We start from the raw sequence: 17,651 nt of genomic DNA on the forward strand, positions 1-17,651 counted from the left end.
CTGCTTATAGTTTTTACCTTATTTTGGAAATGTGTAGCATTTAAAAATGGTAAAGTTAAGTGAATTAAGGTTGAGTTCATGCAAAGCTTTTCCAAATTCACAACAGTGAAATGTGCAATTGTGGGCAGCACAAGGAAAGGTCAGCTGGGTCAGCACTAATATATGAGAGCTCAGCTGTCAGGGCAGCGTGTTGTTAGCAGTTTTATAAAGGTCCCAGATATCTGATTCTGGTGACATTATCAAATCCCAGCATCATGTCCATTTCCACATCACCCATAAGGGCTTAAGGGAGAAAGAGGGGTTAGATAAATATGGACATTTTGCAATTGGCAGTCTCTAAGGACTATAGCTTTAGTCAGAAGACATGTTGTTATTGTGTGGAGTAAAATTTTGTACAATGCCAGATCAAACCAAATCAACCATATCTTCATTACAGGCACACTGATAGCCCAACTTTTCATTAATTATGTCCAACAACCAGTGACCCTACCTTTTCTGAAAGCATATGCTAGCATATGCTAGTTAGTTAAATGGGATAAATCATCGCTGGACAAGACCTCTACAAAATACATGTGTTACACACTACTAAGAGTTTTATCATTTCTTGTTCTGGGTAACATTTTCCTGTCAAATAGCACTGTCAATCAGACATTCCTTCTGGTTGCATCTATTTGTTGACGAGGATATGTAATGTATATATGTGTATTTGTCGGGGAGAGTAAAGAGTCTGAGGTGTGAAGCCACAGTCTCTAAGCTGATGCTGGTCTACCTGTCTGTCAGGCCGCCTCTGTGCCAGAACTAAATTTAGCAACTCCACACAAAATTAGGAGAGAGAGAGATGAAGAGAGAGAGTGAGAGAGAAGGAGAGACAGCATGAGTCATCCATTGAGAGGCTGTGGTACATTTCCATATCGCTTTCTTGCTCTCCTCTTCCTCTTCCTCCCCCCCTTTCTGTCCTTCTCTACTCTGTTGATCTCTGGGAGATGTATAGTGGTCAAAGCAAAAGCATTTTTCCACCTCTTACATAGAGGCGAGAGTCTCGGCTTTAAGCTGAAAAACAAACAGGGCCTGTTCGCTTTATCATCACTCTTTCTTTTTCTCTCCAGGGGTTCTATCTTCCTCTCTCGCACTCTACCCTTACAATTCCATCTCAAAACAAAGTTCTGTTTATTTCCATCTATCCATCCATATCTCTCGTACTCTTTTACCCTCTCTCTCTCTCTCTCTCTCTCTCTGTGGCAGTGATGATAAACCGCCAGCCGTGTTTACACTGTGAATCTTTGTTGAAGCAGCTGTGTTCGGGGAGGCTCTGGATGGTATCTGGACAACATGAATGTACGTGCATGCATGTTTTGATGGCATCAGGGAGAGACGACAACAGCGGGCACATTTATATGTAAGAGAAAAAGAGAGACCTCGACAGGAACACAGTGCCTGTTGTGTCGGCCTGATAGTCACCTACCTGTGTTATTGCATGATGTTTGCTCTGCTGAGTTTATCCCAGAAATGTTGTCCTCACATAAACGAAAACGTTTTGAGTCACACCTGTAAACCTGCTGAAAAAAGAGAAAAATATATACAGTATATATTTTCCCATTAACATGCTCACACTACATGGACAAAAATATTGTCATTCATTCTGATTTCAAGGGTGTGAAAAAAGTTTAGCCTGCTTTTATAGGGCCAGGCCTACTGTCTGTTTAAATTCTGTCATGATCATGTAAACGGTAGCCAATCAGCCAAGTTCCTGCTTCCTACAGCTGGCAAAATATGTAACTTTTGCAATCATGGTTAATCATCAGGAAGCCATAAAACAAATATCAGAAAGGAAGAGGAAGAAAGGAAAAAACTGTTATAGGTGATAATTTACACTGAATAACCTATGTCTGCCCTACGTCTGACCTATGTGTCTGATACAAATTTAGCAGCATGTATGCTTGCTGTGGCCCAGGGTGGCTGGTTCATTTTGCTTGGGGGCCCCAAATCCCTTGAAATGGCCCTGACACCATCATTCCAGAGAACACAGTTCCACTTTATACTTACCACGCCTGGCCTATATATATACATATAAAGCAAATCTCCAAGATCACTGAAGACAGAAAGGCACTGTAAAAGGTAGAACACAATAAAGGGACAAACATGCTGCTTCTTGTCGAGGTTCCATGATACGGGCCCTTGTGAGTGTGTATGAGTGATAACATGACATCTTAAGAGTGATACTGATCTCAAAGGCTCCCCTCACTCTCTGGCTATCTGGCCCCTTATCCAGTTATTTTGATTTCTTTCTTTAATCTGTATTTGGTCAGTTCATTTATTCATTTAAGCTCTTTAGACTGCAATAAACCCGTTTAACCAAATTTAGCTGCAATTGCCACAATCAACACCAGCCCTACGCTGTATGTTGTGTCAATATATGAATTTTGAGAGAAATGGCGCCATCTGGTGGTCAGACCTGATTCTTCAACCACCCTTTGTTAGTGGTTATATAACGCTTTCAGAAATCAATCATGTAGGGAAACTGGCTGCGCTGGTAAATGCTGAGCACAATATAATAAAATAACATGTAATAAATGTAAAACAGACTTAATTGCTTAATGTCATCAAGGCTCTATGCAAATATATTTAATTACAAGGAGAAATCTTAAAACTCAAAATAAAGTGTACTGATATTCAAAATCGAATATGAAGCAGAAATGTATTTATAAAAAAGGTATTGGAAGATTTTTCTTTGGTATCATCTCAAGATATGTCTTAGAAGTTCAAAATAAATGTGTAATTACAATGTGATTTTTGTATCTTTAAACTGGAAACAGTTGAATTTTCATTTGAATTGAAATATATATATATATATATATATATATATATATATATATATATATATATATATATATATATATATATATATATATATATATATATATATAATTAATCCACATTATTGAGGCAATGGTGTTATTAAAGAAATAAAAAAGAAATAAAGGAGTGCCTTCTTCTGGCTTGTTTAACACTTTTGTTTACTAAATATTCCCATATATTCGTCATAGTTTGGATGATTTTAGTATTAATCTACAATGCAGAACATTTTAAAATACTAAAAAAGAAGGTGTGTCCAAATGAATAATAATAATAATAATAAAATAATAATAATAAACAATAATTTATTGTTATTATTATTGTTGTTGTTTTTTTGCCAGAGCAGTAGATGGTCCAGTGATCAAGCTGATCTTATAATAAGACCTCACTGCTCCCGTTCTGTCTTTCACTCTGAGAACTTTCCACTACTACATAACACAGTACTGTACTTTTACTTTCAGTATTTGAGAACTACGTTTTACAATAAACTACTTTCAATGCTTAAGTACAAAAAATGTAATACTTTATAACGTGGAGCTTAGAGAACATTTCAACTTCTACTCAAGTCACTTTTTGGATAGAGAACTTGATTGAGTCTGCGTCTGAAGTACTTTATAAATGTCTGTTTAAAGCTGATGTTTATAAACTGGTCCTGAACTGGTTATATTTCGTGTCATTCTACGTCATTGTTCATGTGTTTGGGCGGGTCGCGTGCTTGCTAGTGGACGTGGCAATGACGTCTCGCGCCGGAAGCGGTTGGGACTGAAACTCCATCCTCAGTTGTAACATCGGCAATCCGGGAGCGCGACAAACGGACATATTAACCGGATAACAGTGAGTAACCGGGGACTGAATAGCTGTGTGGGGTCAGGGGGAACGTTTATTTGTGGGTTTTATAACTTTTATTGTATAATGAACCACAATTCTCCGGCTTTTGTCGAGTCTTTTCACTAGTTAGCAGACGAGGCTAACGCTCAGCAGCTGACTGAGCTGCGCAGCTAGTGGTTGTTCCCACTCCGGGGCCGGGAGAGGGTTTACGGTTTTCCGTGTTAGGGATGGCGTTATATTTACTGCTGTCCTTTTGACAGTATCGTTATAAGTCTTAAAACTGGAGTGTTATGGATTTAAGCGATGATATTTAGTCGTTAGTTAGGTTAACTGACAGTTAGCCTAGATATGGTCGGCTTGAGCCGGTTAGCTTAGCTAAGCTAAGTAGCTAGCGTTAGCTGATGATGCCTGAGCGGCTTTTCCCACGCAGCTAAAAGCCCGACTGAGCTGGAAGCTTCCAGGCGTCCTAATGTTACCCGTTGGCTAGTTAACGCTAGCGTTTATTTCTCGTCCTGTTAATAGCTTTCATTTTTAGATCACCGTGCTGCCAACCTCAGAGTGGGTAGTTTAAACGTCACGTGACCATTTTCAGATTACAGGGTTTGTTGTGAAGTTCATAGTCCAAGCAACACTACCTTTCCATCATCACTTGCTTACACTCAATATGATGAGAGAAGAAGTGTGTACTGTCGTATTTTAAGTAGACTTTGTCATTTCACATAGTGGTGGGGCGATATGGCCCTAAAATAAAAATATCATGATGTTTCATGGTATTATCACGATAAAGATATTCTTGGCAATATGACAAAACACTGAATAAAAAAGTATTCCAAGAATACACTACTGCAACAAAATGAAATTAAAATGTTTTTGTTGCAAAGGAGCTGACGTGGCATACTTCTTAGATCTGATCAAAATTCTTGTGTTTTTTAATATTTGTAAAAAAAGTAAATGATCCAGAATGTCATGATACTAATAATGCACTCCAAATATCTCCATATGTCCAGGATTAAAGTAAAATAGTAATATATAATATGTCTAGTAGATATAAAATGGAAAATGAGAGGTGTAAAGTTTTCTTTTGCTAAAAACAGCAAAAAAGTAGTACCCTATGTAATAATTAGGGGTGGGTGATATGTCACAATATTTCAGGATGTAATATCGTTCACAACATTTAAAAAGTTTGCTGATGTTATTGCAGACGATACGATATGGCACACCCCTAATTTCACATCGCATGTTCTACATTAGGTGTAATGAAATTGTATTCCCACAGTCCTGTTACATCCAAAGAGCAATTATTAAAATAATTAAATATAAATATAAAATGAAATAGAATAAAATAAAAAATATATAAAATACAAATCCAGATAAATACCCAAAATATAAAGGCTAGTAGGGACGTAGTCCAGAGTGCAAGTTTTGCTATAGCAGCATGGATGATTATGAATGAATATCAGTCACGTGAAAAGTGATAACGTGTCTCAGTGTGAGTAAAGTTTCAGTGTTGTTTTAAACATGTAATTGTCCTTGAAAGTGTCAGTGCAGTGTGTTGGCTAGGTGGAGTTTAAGAGTCTTGTAGCTTCTGTAATGAAGCTGTTTCTCAGTCTGGTTGTGTTGCAGTTGATGCTCTGCAGCCTCCTGTCTAAGGGGAGTGGGACAAAAAGTGAGTGTGCTTGGTTGGTGGGGTCCTTATTGATGCAGGTGGCCCTTTTCCTGTATAATAATTTGAGACGCTTAACATTTTGCCTCCTTGTGCTTTATTAGAAAGCTATTCTTGCAAGCACAGTGCCATATCCATCAATATGTTTGTATTGATTTAAATTGTATTTATTTGTCTTAGTAATATATAATGTACTAATCTGAATCTTTTCACCCAATATTCGCTAGATATTAGTCTCTTCGTATTCACACAAGCAATGTTTCTTGAGAGCTATGATAGACAAATAAAAATACAGCTATTGTCAACAGCCTAAACAACAAGATCCTTTATTTTTGTTTTGTAGTTGTTGATGGAAATGTGCACATCAGCCATTATTGGATATCTAACTACCCACTAAGTGGTTTAGCAATGCTGAAAACAGGAGCAGCCACCAACCTCTTTAAATTCTCTGTACAGTTGCTCCTTGATTTACACCTCATTCTTAAGATAAATCCTTGTAACTGAAAACTGCAGAAACAAGTATTATACCAGCTAGTGTGTTTAATATTTTCCAGCTTTTCTTTTATGCTGATATATGCTGGATGCACTGGGAACTTTTGCCTGACTGTGTATCTAAGGTAATGATTTCTGTTCATCAAGTCATCATAAGTTTACTGAAGCCTTATTTCTCTTGTCTACAGATGAGTCGTGGGGTCATTCAAGAGTGCTGTCCTCCAGCAAGTTCATAGAGTCTGACTGTACTGTCTGTCCCTTGGCCAACTGAAACTCACCAAGGCAGAGGGGTTCATTTAGGACTCATCTTTGTTGTAGTTACCTTCCTACCTATCCACCCATTGACCTTGTTGTAGTGTCTTCAGCATCATGACGTGTAGAGACCGCACACTTGAGTTTCAGTCCGCTTGTAAGTCGCTGCAAGGAAGACAGGTACAGGTGGGTCATTGCTTTTTAATTTCCTATATCTTTTCCTCACAGTTGATTTTGATATTGCTGAAATGTACTTTATTATTTACTTAATGATAAGTGTCATATACCTGACATTTTGATTTTTAATAATAACCTATTGAACCATGAAAAAGGCCTATGTGGATGATTGGTCAGGAAGTATCAATTAGGAATAAAAGAAATAAACTGAATTTTCAACCAGTGAGCAACATTTGGCTTCTCTATGCAGCTGGTTGAGAATCTGAAAATGAAACTAATTGCAATGTCTTTAAAAAAGAAGGAAAATGTTTCCAGCTTTCACACTTGTCAAAATGTCATCAAATAGTGACGCCTAAGAGGAACTTTAGGAGTTAAACAAACTTAAGAAAACTCTGCTGTGTGCTGTGGCCAAACACCCATTTGACAGCAAAGACTTAAAGAAAATTTTAGCTCACAGGAGTGTTAATGCACAGATAGTACAGCATTGGTACCACAAACATTCTGCATGGAACAATCACAAGGGAATAACTTTACATATCCACAATAGTCAGCATCTGAAATATGCAAAACAGTTTCAAATAACTGAAGTAGATCTATTATGCTTTGAAATTGTATGGCAGGCATTTGTATGTACAGAGTGGAATAGATGGATTCCAAAGCATATAAGCAAATGTCAAATCTATAGGAAAAATACAACAGCTGAAAAGAGGTTGAATCACATACATACAGCTTAAAATCCACCGTGAACTGCTTCAAGAAATGCAAGCTGAAGCTTTTGGAATGGGCCTCACAGTGCTCTGAATTGAACGTCATAGAAATTCTATGGGTAGTTCTTAAGCATGCACTTCATACAAAACAGCCTGAACATATAACAGAACTAGAAACGATCTTCAATGACGACTAGCTCTCAGTTTCTAAAACAAGAATAGAAAAATTCCTAGCTGGATTAGGCTAGCATGTTCAAGCTGTAATATCTTCCAACAGGTCGTAGTAAGAACAGATTTGATTGAATGTGCAAACCTTATGTTATTATTTTAATATTCCTGTGTTTAAGGTCACATAAAACAACTGTATGTTAATTTATGCAGAAAAATGCTAGCTTTTAAAGTGCCTTAGTGCAAACGTTACGTTTGGTTCCCTTCGCTTAAAAAAGATGAGCTGGTTTAAAGATGTTTAATTTTATATTAAAATATTAGAACTGCATTAAAGCTGTCCAACAACAACAAGTTTTGTTGTTGCTTTTGAGCTATGAAAGATCTGGGAAGAGTGTGTGAAACATCATGACCCAGCATCTATTTATTCATGAGCCTAAATAAGACCATTTTTATTGGTTTTAGTAGGCTTTGTTTTAATGCATGAACTCAAAACTATATTCAATTATGAAATGATCAATCAAAATTATGGTTAATTGATGTGTATGGTTTTTAATTTTTGCTTATTTGGCAAAGGTACCACAGAAGTCACAAGCAATTTACAAGACTGACTAAATGTTTTCACCATGTCTTTTGTCAAATGTTCTTGGTTTTATGCCATATTGTGAAATGTTCTTTCTTCACTTTATAGAATGGTACGCAGACAAAGCCTGTGCTTAATGCTCTTAAGCAACGAAGTGATTTTACACTTACAGCCAAGTAAGTCTATTTGAAATATTTCTTTACATATATTTACTGGTAGTATTAGAATATTTTGACATAATTTTCTCTTCTGTTGTGTCTTTAGGAGAATTGGGAAAGACTTGAGTAACACTTTCACCAAATTGGAAAAGCTAACAATCTGTAAGTACTGCCTGTCCTAAAGTGAAATTGTTAGATAATAAACAAAATATAATATTGCAATTATATTTTATGGTGTTCCTAATGAGCTTGAATTGCAATTGTGTACCGTAGCAGGCAGAAAATTTGGAACTTAAACTGCGTATAGATTATTCTTGCAATACAAACCGGTGAAAATCAGCACATACATTTTTAACACTTCTTTGTTATTTCAGTGGCCAAAAGGAAGTCTCTGTTTGATGATAAATCTGTGGAGATTGAAGAGTTGACCTACATAATTAAGCAGGTTAGTAACAATTATTTTATTCTCTTTAAATAAATCTCAACTATTTTTTTTATTGTACTGCTTTGTGCAGTATGAAACTGTTCGTAAAGAAATTACTGCTACAAGAAGTAGCAGAGGATTGACAAAGCATGTCCTGAGCTTGCATTTCTTAAATAAATTTGACTCTTATGCAGAATGAGTTACATTTGAATCATGTTACAGGCAAAAATATAGTTTTAGGAGTCTTGCCCAAGGTCTTTTACTGATGTATTGCAGTGTGCTTGCTAAGAGCATACATAAATAATACACATAGACCACAAATTAGTCTGTGTGGTTAGCTTGCACCCTATTCCTGTAAGACTGTTCCCTTATGATGGTGTTTTTTTTATCTCTTGTTCAGGACATCAACAATTTGAATAAACAGATAGCACAGCTCCAAGATCTGGTACGTTCCTGCAGCGGACAGAACGGACGCCACATCCAGACACATTCCAACACGATTGTCGTCTCCCTCCAGGTTAGAAGCCTTATCTGATTTTTTAAAGAAAGCTTTAACAGATTGCCATCTCTCTCGTCTGAGTTCATGTACCTTGACCAGACTAGTTACCTTACAGTTTGATACACTTATGTTAAGTGCATTTGATTATAGCAAAAGAAGCACCCCACATTGCACTGAAGTAAACAGTCCTTTTTCTGATGATTGCAGTCAAAGCTGGCCTCTATGTCCAATGATTTCAAGTCAGTGTTGGAAGTGAGAACAGAGGTGAGATATATTTTATTATTGTCCATGTGACTTTATCCTTATTTAATACTGTTTACTAAGCAGTTCACACCTGTGCTTTTGATGTTTTACATTATCCTTTTGTCTGAATAGAATCTAAAGCAACAGCGTAGCAGAAGAGAACAGTTTTCTCAGGCACCAGTATCCGCCTCCCCTCTTCTTGCAAACAACTTCAGTAAGTTATTACCTTCTACAAAAATGGACCCATGATATATTAATACAGTAAAAATTGACATTTAAAAATATTTGTTGTGTGGTATTCTCTTAGAAGGAGATCTTGAGAAAATAAAAATTGAATTAACAATTGGTTTCAGGTAGCTCAGTATTAATGCAGGATGAATCTCGAAGCCTGGGCGCTGACGTCGCAATTGACATGGACTCGACAGCCAATCCTCTCCAACTGCAGCTTATTGATGAACAGGTATTATCCGGACTCAAGAGTTTTAGTTAAATAATATCATATATTTTGTTTCTATTGTGTTCCTTGGTTTCATTTTCTTGTGTTATGGCCTTTGGGGTTTTGTACAGGACTCATACATCCAGAGTCGAGCAGATACCATGCAGAACATTGAGAGCACCATCGTAGAGTTGGGCTCCATCTTCCAACAGCTGGCACACATGGTCAAAGAACAGGAGGAGACCATACAGAGGTGAGAGAGGAGTATGTGTAGCAATATAGAATTAAGTATTAATTTGGTGGAGTAATTTTACTTAAGTCATTCAGTCATTTAATTTTATTAGAAATAAGCCAGTGCTGGCCCAGTTTTTGACACATTAAAGTTTAATGAATGTATGTGATGGTGTTTTTTGAATTGAGACTAAAATAACATTTTTCTGGCCCATTCCTTGAATTATTTATCATGACTTGTATAACACAGACAGCATTTTGAGCAAAGAAAAATGGCAAAAAATATAGCAAAGCCCTCAGATCAGTTTCATGCAGTGTCATTGAGCCGGTCACTTTTATTTACGTCTTCTCATGTTTTTTAGTACATATTGTGCCACAACGAGCACAGTTTATTTTCATCTGGTTGCAATGGAAATTTGCTATTTGTGTCTGTAATGAATAATAGACATTGATTTACTTTTTCTTTCTATAGGATTGATTCTAACGTGGAGGACACTCAATTAAATGTGGAAATGGCCCACACTGAGATTCTCAAATACTTTCAGTCCGTCTCCTCTAATCGCTGGCTCATGATCAAGATATTCCTCGTACTTGTTGTTTTCTTCATCATTTTCGTGGTCTTCCTCGCATGAGATGGAAAGACCATGAAGAAGGAAGGTGGAATGAAGAAGGGAAAGGAGTGGAATGTAATGAGCATCAGTGGACTATAATGGGCGAAGTGCAACAAGAATAACTGGACAATAATAGATCTACCTAATGGGGACATTGTTGGATAAATGGTAAATGGCCGGTATTGGTTAAACTTGTACAAACTTTGAGCAGTTAGTCTCCCCTTCTGGAAAGACCATTGTGAAGGTTGAAGTAAGACATCCTGTTCTACTCTACTACAGTGGGAGTATGGAGTACTGCAGTCACATTTGACACTTTTTTTCTCTTTATCATATTAAAATCGAGCCTTCACTTTTCAAATATATTTTAAAAAGAGGGCTTATTTTTGAATGGTTTGATTCTGCAAACTGGTTTAGTTTTGGTTTCTTCTGACAGTGTTATCAGTAATCCATGATAACACGAATGATGTAAAAGGCTTTCCTTTTACTATAAAATAATGTGACCGTCTGTACAGTTCTCATTGTTAGAAGCTTTCCACCTTAAATTAATTCATGTACATCATTCTGACTCCTGTTTGTATGAAGGAGAATAAGTTTGATAACGATTTAAAAACTATATAATAGCCTCCTAATGGCTTTTTACTGTAAATTGATCAGAGTTGCTTATTTTCTTTGTTTTATTTTTGCCAAATGGAGATAGTTGAATGCTAAGAGGAATACCCTGAGTCTCATGATTTTACACTGTGATTAGTGTAAATGAAGACCTTTTTGATGCAGTGTTGACCATTCAGAATACGTCCAAATACAATGGCCTTTGAGTCAAAATTAGTCAAAATGTCCACTGTGAGAAAACTATTTAAGCCTTTGTACAGGCTAAGTTGGACTGTCTCTTTTAAACTAGCCACTATGTAGTTCTCTACTACTCAGGCTTAGGCGATGAATGCTAGAGGAAAAAGAGATAATGGTTAATTTTACCAGCTAACTCAAAGTCTCTTGTTGGTTCGTCGTTTATCAGGCCATTTATTTCTCGTTTTCTGATTGACTATTCAAACTACATGCACCAATGTACAGTGTATTATTTAATGAGCACTTTTTTATCAAAACTTACTTTTCCTCGCTTTTATAGCTGAATGCCTTGCCTTGTGTAAAAACTGAACATAGTAACTGATGTCTGGAAAGGAAGTGCATATTAAAATGTCTACAAAAGTAAAATTTATTGATTTATTTATTTTCCCACCCATTTCCTGCCCACGAATAGAACCACCCCATCATATAGTACCTCCAGCTTGACAGGACTAGGCAACAATCAGTTTACTGATTTCCTGGTGTACAGCACCTATTAATGTCAAGTTCCATTTATACTCAGATGTAACTATTTAAATTTTTAACTGGAATGCCCACACAAGTCTGATTTTCTTACCTGGAAGTTCGAGAGAGCCTCACCAACCCTACATTCAAAATCCAAGATGGCTGTACTGGACATCAATAGTAGTAAAAGCAGTGATATTCAGTTTATTATTTCTCTCTGGTGTGTCATTGGTGTGTGTCATTAAATCAGGTGTATCCACACTGGTTTAATGTGGACAGGTTTAACAATCCTTTGTACTTCAGTCTTATTGTACATGCAAAAAATCCACCAATAAGTCTTGTTGAAAATATGTGCAGGTTTATTATTTGCGAAAGTTCAAAAATTACATATGATACAACATTTACAAACATCTCAGGAGGTTTCAAAGGTCACTAGGCTGAGGCCTATTACATACTTTCATCTTGTGGTCTTTGGTATGATAAGCACATGTGTGAAAAATGATGTATGTACAAGCTTAGGATTTCCCTCAAATTTCTCCTCTCTTCTTTACGTTTAGTCTGATTTACAGCATGTAGTCGTCTCTTTCTTTTGCTCAGGTTTGATCAGAAATGCTCCCAATATAGTACACTACATAGGGCTTGAAATTTTGACTTGACAACCAAATAGTTGTTTTGTATATCCAGTTGGAGTCCATTCTCTCTCTGTAGCTCCCTATTGATCTCTCTCAGTAACATGATCTCAGGCTGTATACCAAATGGCTGATCCCTGATGTGCACTATATAGGTTAGGAAATAAAGGCTTTTCCCCCATTAGTAGCGCACTATATTTGTCAAGGAAGGAGTCATTTAGTATTTAGCCTTTTTTCTTCAAACACTGGATCCCAAATGGCTTCCTTCTCACCTGCACCACGTAGCACTATAGATGTTCAATAGGGAGCTACTTTTGATATAGCCTCAATTTCTCTTTTTAACACTTCATCCCTGCCTTCATTCTATCCTCCTTCCCCCTTCTCATCCTCATCCCCTTGTCTCCTCAGCTCTGAGCAGCTTGCTCAAGGGGGATAATCTCTGGCATGCTCTGGCTCCTCCCCCTCCTAGGTCTCGTTACTGTTCCTGCGTGCCCCACAGTCTCCTCTTCTTCCTCCTCCTCATCAGACCAGGCAGGTTCCTCCTGCAGGTTGCTTCTGGAACCTCCGAAGCTTCCCCTGCCACGGCTCAGTATGCGCAGTCTGGAGCGGAAGGTGACGAAGGAAAGGCTCTTGCTGCGGGGCTTGTCGCAGCGGCCATTTTGGGCCTGCAGCTCGTTACCCTGAGCCTCATCCAAGAAAGCTTTCAGGACAGTGCGGAACAGCTGCGGGACCTCATGCACTTCTGGCTCATACTCTGTCACCAGCTTGCGGAACCTGAGCATGAAACAAATCATTAGTAATGAGCTGAGCCAAACAAAAATCATAGTTTGGTTTAATGAAAGGATCTCAGCACATTTCTCAGTTGTTTCTCCCCAGTTTATCTGAGCCACTCACTAGGATTCCCCCTATCGCTTACAATGTTACTAAGACTAGGAGCATCAGGACTAGCACATGCCTCCTCCGATACATATGAAGTCAGACATTACCTTGCAACTAAGTAGCCAGTGTGCTTGGAGGAAAGAACCAAATACCCAGTGATAGATTGGCTAACATATGCCTGTATGGACCAGCATGAGGGGTGATGAGGGGAAAGCCTATGATTCGAGGATCCCAAGGGACATGCTGAGTATGTATGCCATTTGATTTAAAGAGTCAGCACAGGCCTCTGTTAGCTGACGTATTGGTGCTGAGTTGCTGCTCTTTCCTCTGAGTGTAGTGGCTACTCAGTGATAATACATCAGAAGGAGTGTCTTCCAAATTGGGTAGGATAAAAAATAAATAAAATAAAAGGTTCTGTATTGTTGTTTTGTAACTCTCTATCACACTATTGGTTTCTTACGGAATCAAAAGAGTTAGATCAGGGAGGACATCAATAAAGTCAAAAAGAGTCTTATGTATAAAATGTCTTGATTTTCTGAAGGTATCAAATACAACACTTACTGCCTTTGAAATAGAAAAATAATTTGTAGGATCTGATCTTCGAACACTGTTAACACAGGACCCACCTGACTATAACAGGGCCACACTGTGAAGGAGGTATCTGGGCACAAAGCTCTTGCAGGTCCAGCACATCTCCTGGCGTGAGCTCATAGGGGACATGTGGTTGAGGCCCGGCCAGCCAGCTGTAGTCCACTGAGGACGAGGAGCCACGGCGACGACGGACTTCGGTGGCTCTCTCCAGGCGAATGCGTTCGGTTCTCTTCACCATGGCCCCCAACTCCAGCATCAAAGTGTTGGTGACCAGCTCCTCTGGAGTGCGCTGGCCTGGCACTTTTGGCTCCAGAGAGAAAACAGCAGACCAGGGAAACATCTGATACAGAATAAAATTGTACAAACGAGTGTTAATCCTCATTTGTAGAACTATAGACAGTTATTTTTGACAAGTGTTTTCCTCAAACAAAAAAAACTTGCTCAGTAGACCTCTTAATCTTCTTACCTTTCAGGCAGTTGGTTTCTGGTTTTTACAAATGTCGATTTACTTCAGTTGAGTTGTCAGCAGCCCAGGTTTAGTATTCAGAGGCACATGTACATTGAGTTTCAAGCGAAAATATATTGCAGGTTAAGAAAATCCAAAATTTCCGTGTGCACCGGTGTGACACCTTCTCTGGTCTGTGTTGTAATCAACTGGAATACAAGAATAATCCTGTATAAATACATGTGACAGCTATGTCTTACCCACCCAGCTAAGCCTCTGGTGTATGTGTGCATGTGTGTGTGAGAACAGATGTCTCATACGTGCAACTGCTGAAGCATCATAGCTCTGTTGGCCTACATACATTTCATTGGAAGCTGAAGATTAAACCTAATTTATGAAATGCTAGTCATACATGCAGTACTGCTGTAGTGTATTTTATATGAATTTCGGCACAAATATATTAATTGTGAGCTTGTATCTGCATTTTTGAGGAGAGGACCAATAAACATACTCCAAAATGACCTGGAATTAAACCTTTTTACATTGACTTCCACTAAAAGCAGAGGTCATTTAGTACTTCTGTTAAGTTTCAATCTTGTTCAGTCATTGTATCTCTTGTGTCTGCATAGTTGTTTAAATTTAATACAAATTATTTTTCATGTTATTTTCATATCAATCTATTTACATATATCCAAGAATTCCTTTTCCACACTGTCATTTTAATTAATAATTTTAATTTCACTTATAATTTCTAATATTGTCTACATATCACAGTAATAAATTTAGAAAATCAAAATGTGCTGTGCCGTGCTGATTGCCATGACAATGTGGATGCATGCATGACAAGAAAATAAAAAAGTGATTAAGATGTGATAAAAAGAAATATGATAAAAAAGTCAAATTAAATTGTAGTGTTTTGATAATGGCCCTCATGTGACTAATAATATGCTTTTTATATCATAAATAATTATAACCATTGTGATGTCATTAAAAAATCTTGTGTATTTGAGGTTTAAATTGTTATGCATCTAAACCAAAGCAGAAGACCCCAGTGCTTTGGGGCAGGCAGAAGACGCTTTAAAGTATGTGCTTTAATTGGAAACACAACAGGTATAATAATAGGGACTGGGGCTGTGAAGTGTCTTTAGGCATGGACTATCTTTAGACAAGAAAAGCACATTCATTACACCAAGCCAATAATCCCTATGTACGTTACATAACCTAAGTATCATCCTAATCATAACTCTTTTGTCCCCTGCAGTGTGTCTATGATTGTCCTGTCACTCTGGTAGACAGTTACCTGGAAGTATTCTGATCAGACAGTGTGAGGATTTCCACACCGCTCAGCACTATTAAGGCTTTATTCTCTGTTTGTATTAATAAGGATTATACTGCAGTTCCATGAAGCGGACTGGTGTTACATAGACTGCATGAAAATGCTAGAGTAGTTAATAATGGAGATTATCGCATTACACTCTGTTTATGTCACAGTTACCATATAATGTAAAAAAATAATAATAATTATGTAAGTAGATAAAAACTGGCAATGTACAAGTGCTTTTAAACTGCTGTTTGGTTGCAGCTGAAAAAATATTTTTAGGATATCAATCTGAACTTCATTGCGAACCTAGTACCAGTACTGTACAGGGTTTTTACTGACTTGTACTTGTTTTTTCTCAATGAAAATAAAATGTAATCTAATCTTATATAATTTAATAATGCAAAAAAACTTAATAAAATAGAGCGTATTCACTTTGATGTGATTGTAGTGGGCTGGTCTAGGTTCCCAATACACAGGCCTACTAAATTCCTGCAGATTTTTTGGAGTACCATCATGCCACAAATGACCACATCTACCACATCCCAACGCTGTTTTACTGGATTTAGATCCGGAGACTGGGAAGGACATTAATGAACAATGAACTCGTTGTTATGTTCATGAATCCAGATGACTGTTACTTTGTGACATTTTGCATTATCATACTGGACAGCTGCCCATAAATAGATGAACTCAGTCAGCAACAATACCAGAATTGTTTGAGGCTTTCAAGTGATTACTGACTAACAGTTAACATGCCCATATTGGAACTGTTTTGAAAGCCCAACTAGAAACTAGAATGTTTTATCCATGGGTTCCACGTTGGCCATGAATAAAGTTGTCAGTGATGGGCCCCATCAGAGTCCAATGTGGAACTAAGAAGGTTAGACATGGACCCCATCTCGGTTTGTATTCTGCACTTGGGGCTTAGATGGAACCTATGTCAGATTAAGATGGCTTGTGATTGCAAATTTACATTTCCATATGGGCCCCAATTATACACATGAACAAACCCACTCTGGAGAACTACCTTTCTGCATATTTTAACACCAATCCAAATCTATTGCATCCATTTCTTCTTCAAAGTCTGCATAAAAGAAGCTCTCAAAGGACAAGGTTGGAGTACAGTCATATTGCTAGAAAGTTATTCAAGGGTTGACTTGTTAACATTCTCTTAATAACATTGTCACAACCATATAGCTGGACAGAGCATCGTCTCTTAAAAGTGAAGCCACCACAGGTCGGGCGCCCCCTGCTGTTCGGCTGCAGAAAGCTGTGTAACTCCACCCATCCCCATAGGTTTCAATGGCAAAACAGACAACTTTCAATCACGTTTTTTTCTAATATACTGTAATTCTACCTCCATTATTTAAATGCAACAGCTAGTGTAACCTCTGCTTATATTGTCAAATTTTTTATATCCCCACAGAATTCGGTTTTTAAAACTTTATTCGGCTCTATTCAAAAAAGGTGTGGTTATGGTAAAAGGGCTGCTTATGGGCGGGACCAATAACAGACCCTCCGCTCCGCCCCGCTCTGCAGTCTGTGACCGCGAGGCAGCCCTCAGGGGCGGGGTTATTTAAATGAGTAGGCGGTCTCTCCACAGCCTTTCTCCCTCCTCTGGTCTCTACTGCGCAGACTCTGGTCTCTGAAGATTTTGGCTTCATTTTCATTGAATGAATGGGAACGGCGACACGGCGTCCATCTTTATATGGTCACAACCTCCTCAGTAGTTAATAGGAGTGGGAATAATCAGTCAGTCAGTGTGGTGCTCCGCCCTCCTCTGGGGGGAAATGGAAACTGCAGCAGAGAATCTGTAAAGAACAACTGTTTTATGGAGTCTCTAAGCTGACATTATGTAAAAAAAAATTACATTATAATTAAGGTGTAGGAATGAGATTCTAAGGCGTGGCCACAACTTATTAAGGCGTGGGAACTAGATATTGATGAATGGGAACAAGATAATTAAGGCATGGCTATGACTTATTGAGGCAGCTCTTAGGTTGTGTACAATATGACTGCCCAAGAAAGATTATTGGGTCTGTATACTGTCTGCGTCTGAACCCGTCAGCTTTTAGTATGAGAATTAAGTGTCTTTTACTTAGAAATATGCCATGTCCCACTGCAAGAGACACCAAAACATTGTAAGAAGCCAATTCACT

The 17,651-nt window shown here is 37.9% G+C and overlaps 2 protein-coding genes across 2 annotated transcripts; one reads left to right on the plus strand and one right to left on the minus strand.

Annotated features, from left to right (window-relative positions):
- Positions 1 to 3,566: 3,566 nt before the first annotated feature.
- Positions 3,567 to 11,531, plus strand: stx5a (syntaxin 5A). The gene is made up of 11 exons (XM_007247434.4): positions 3,567 to 3,687; positions 6,025 to 6,274; positions 7,829 to 7,896; positions 7,985 to 8,040; positions 8,253 to 8,323; positions 8,703 to 8,819; positions 9,009 to 9,065; positions 9,177 to 9,258; positions 9,398 to 9,504; positions 9,612 to 9,733; positions 10,184 to 11,531. Exons 2-11 carry the CDS (start codon positions 6,206 to 6,208, stop codon positions 10,341 to 10,343), a joined length of 909 nt encoding a protein of 302 aa, XP_007247496.1. The 5' UTR covers positions 3,567 to 3,687; positions 6,025 to 6,205; the 3' UTR covers positions 10,344 to 11,531.
- A 451-nt stretch (positions 11,532 to 11,982) lies between these two features.
- On the minus strand, positions 11,983 to 14,417 carry zgc:162144 (RD3 domain-containing protein). The gene is made up of 3 exons (XM_007247435.4): positions 14,193 to 14,417; positions 13,762 to 14,066; positions 11,983 to 13,030 (listed from the first exon to the last, which is right to left on the minus strand). Exons 2-3 carry the CDS (start codon positions 14,064 to 14,066, stop codon positions 12,661 to 12,663), a joined length of 675 nt encoding a protein of 224 aa, XP_007247497.1. The 5' UTR covers positions 14,193 to 14,417; the 3' UTR covers positions 11,983 to 12,660.
- Between the last annotated feature and the right edge of the window lie 3,234 nt (positions 14,418 to 17,651).

This window comes from Astyanax mexicanus, chromosome 10, assembly GCF_023375975.1.
Source record: "Astyanax mexicanus isolate ESR-SI-001 chromosome 10, AstMex3_surface, whole genome shotgun sequence".
Taxonomy (NCBI): Eukaryota; Metazoa; Chordata; class Actinopteri; order Characiformes; family Acestrorhamphidae; genus Astyanax; species Astyanax mexicanus.

Bases quoted from the DNA above. Each gene is read 5' to 3' on its own strand.
- stx5a (XM_007247434.4), top strand. From the start codon at position 6,206: ATGACGTGTAGAGACCGCACACTTGAGTTTCAGTCCGCTTGTAAGTCG. The intron at 6,275-7,828 runs GTGGGTCATTGC...TTCACTTTATAG, and splicing joins TGCAAGGAAGACAGGTACAG to AATGGTACGCAGACAAAGCC. The intron at 8,324-8,702 runs GTTAGTAACAAT...TCTCTTGTTCAG, and splicing joins TGACCTACATAATTAAGCAG to GACATCAACAATTTGAATAA.
- zgc:162144 (XM_007247435.4), bottom strand. From the start codon at position 14,066: ATGTTTCCCTGGTCTGCTGTTTTCTCTCTGGAGCCAAAAGTGCCAGGC. The intron at 13,031-13,761 runs GTGGGTCCTGTG...TTTCATGCTCAG, and splicing joins TGTGGCCCTGTTATAGTCAG to GTTCCGCAAGCTGGTGACAG.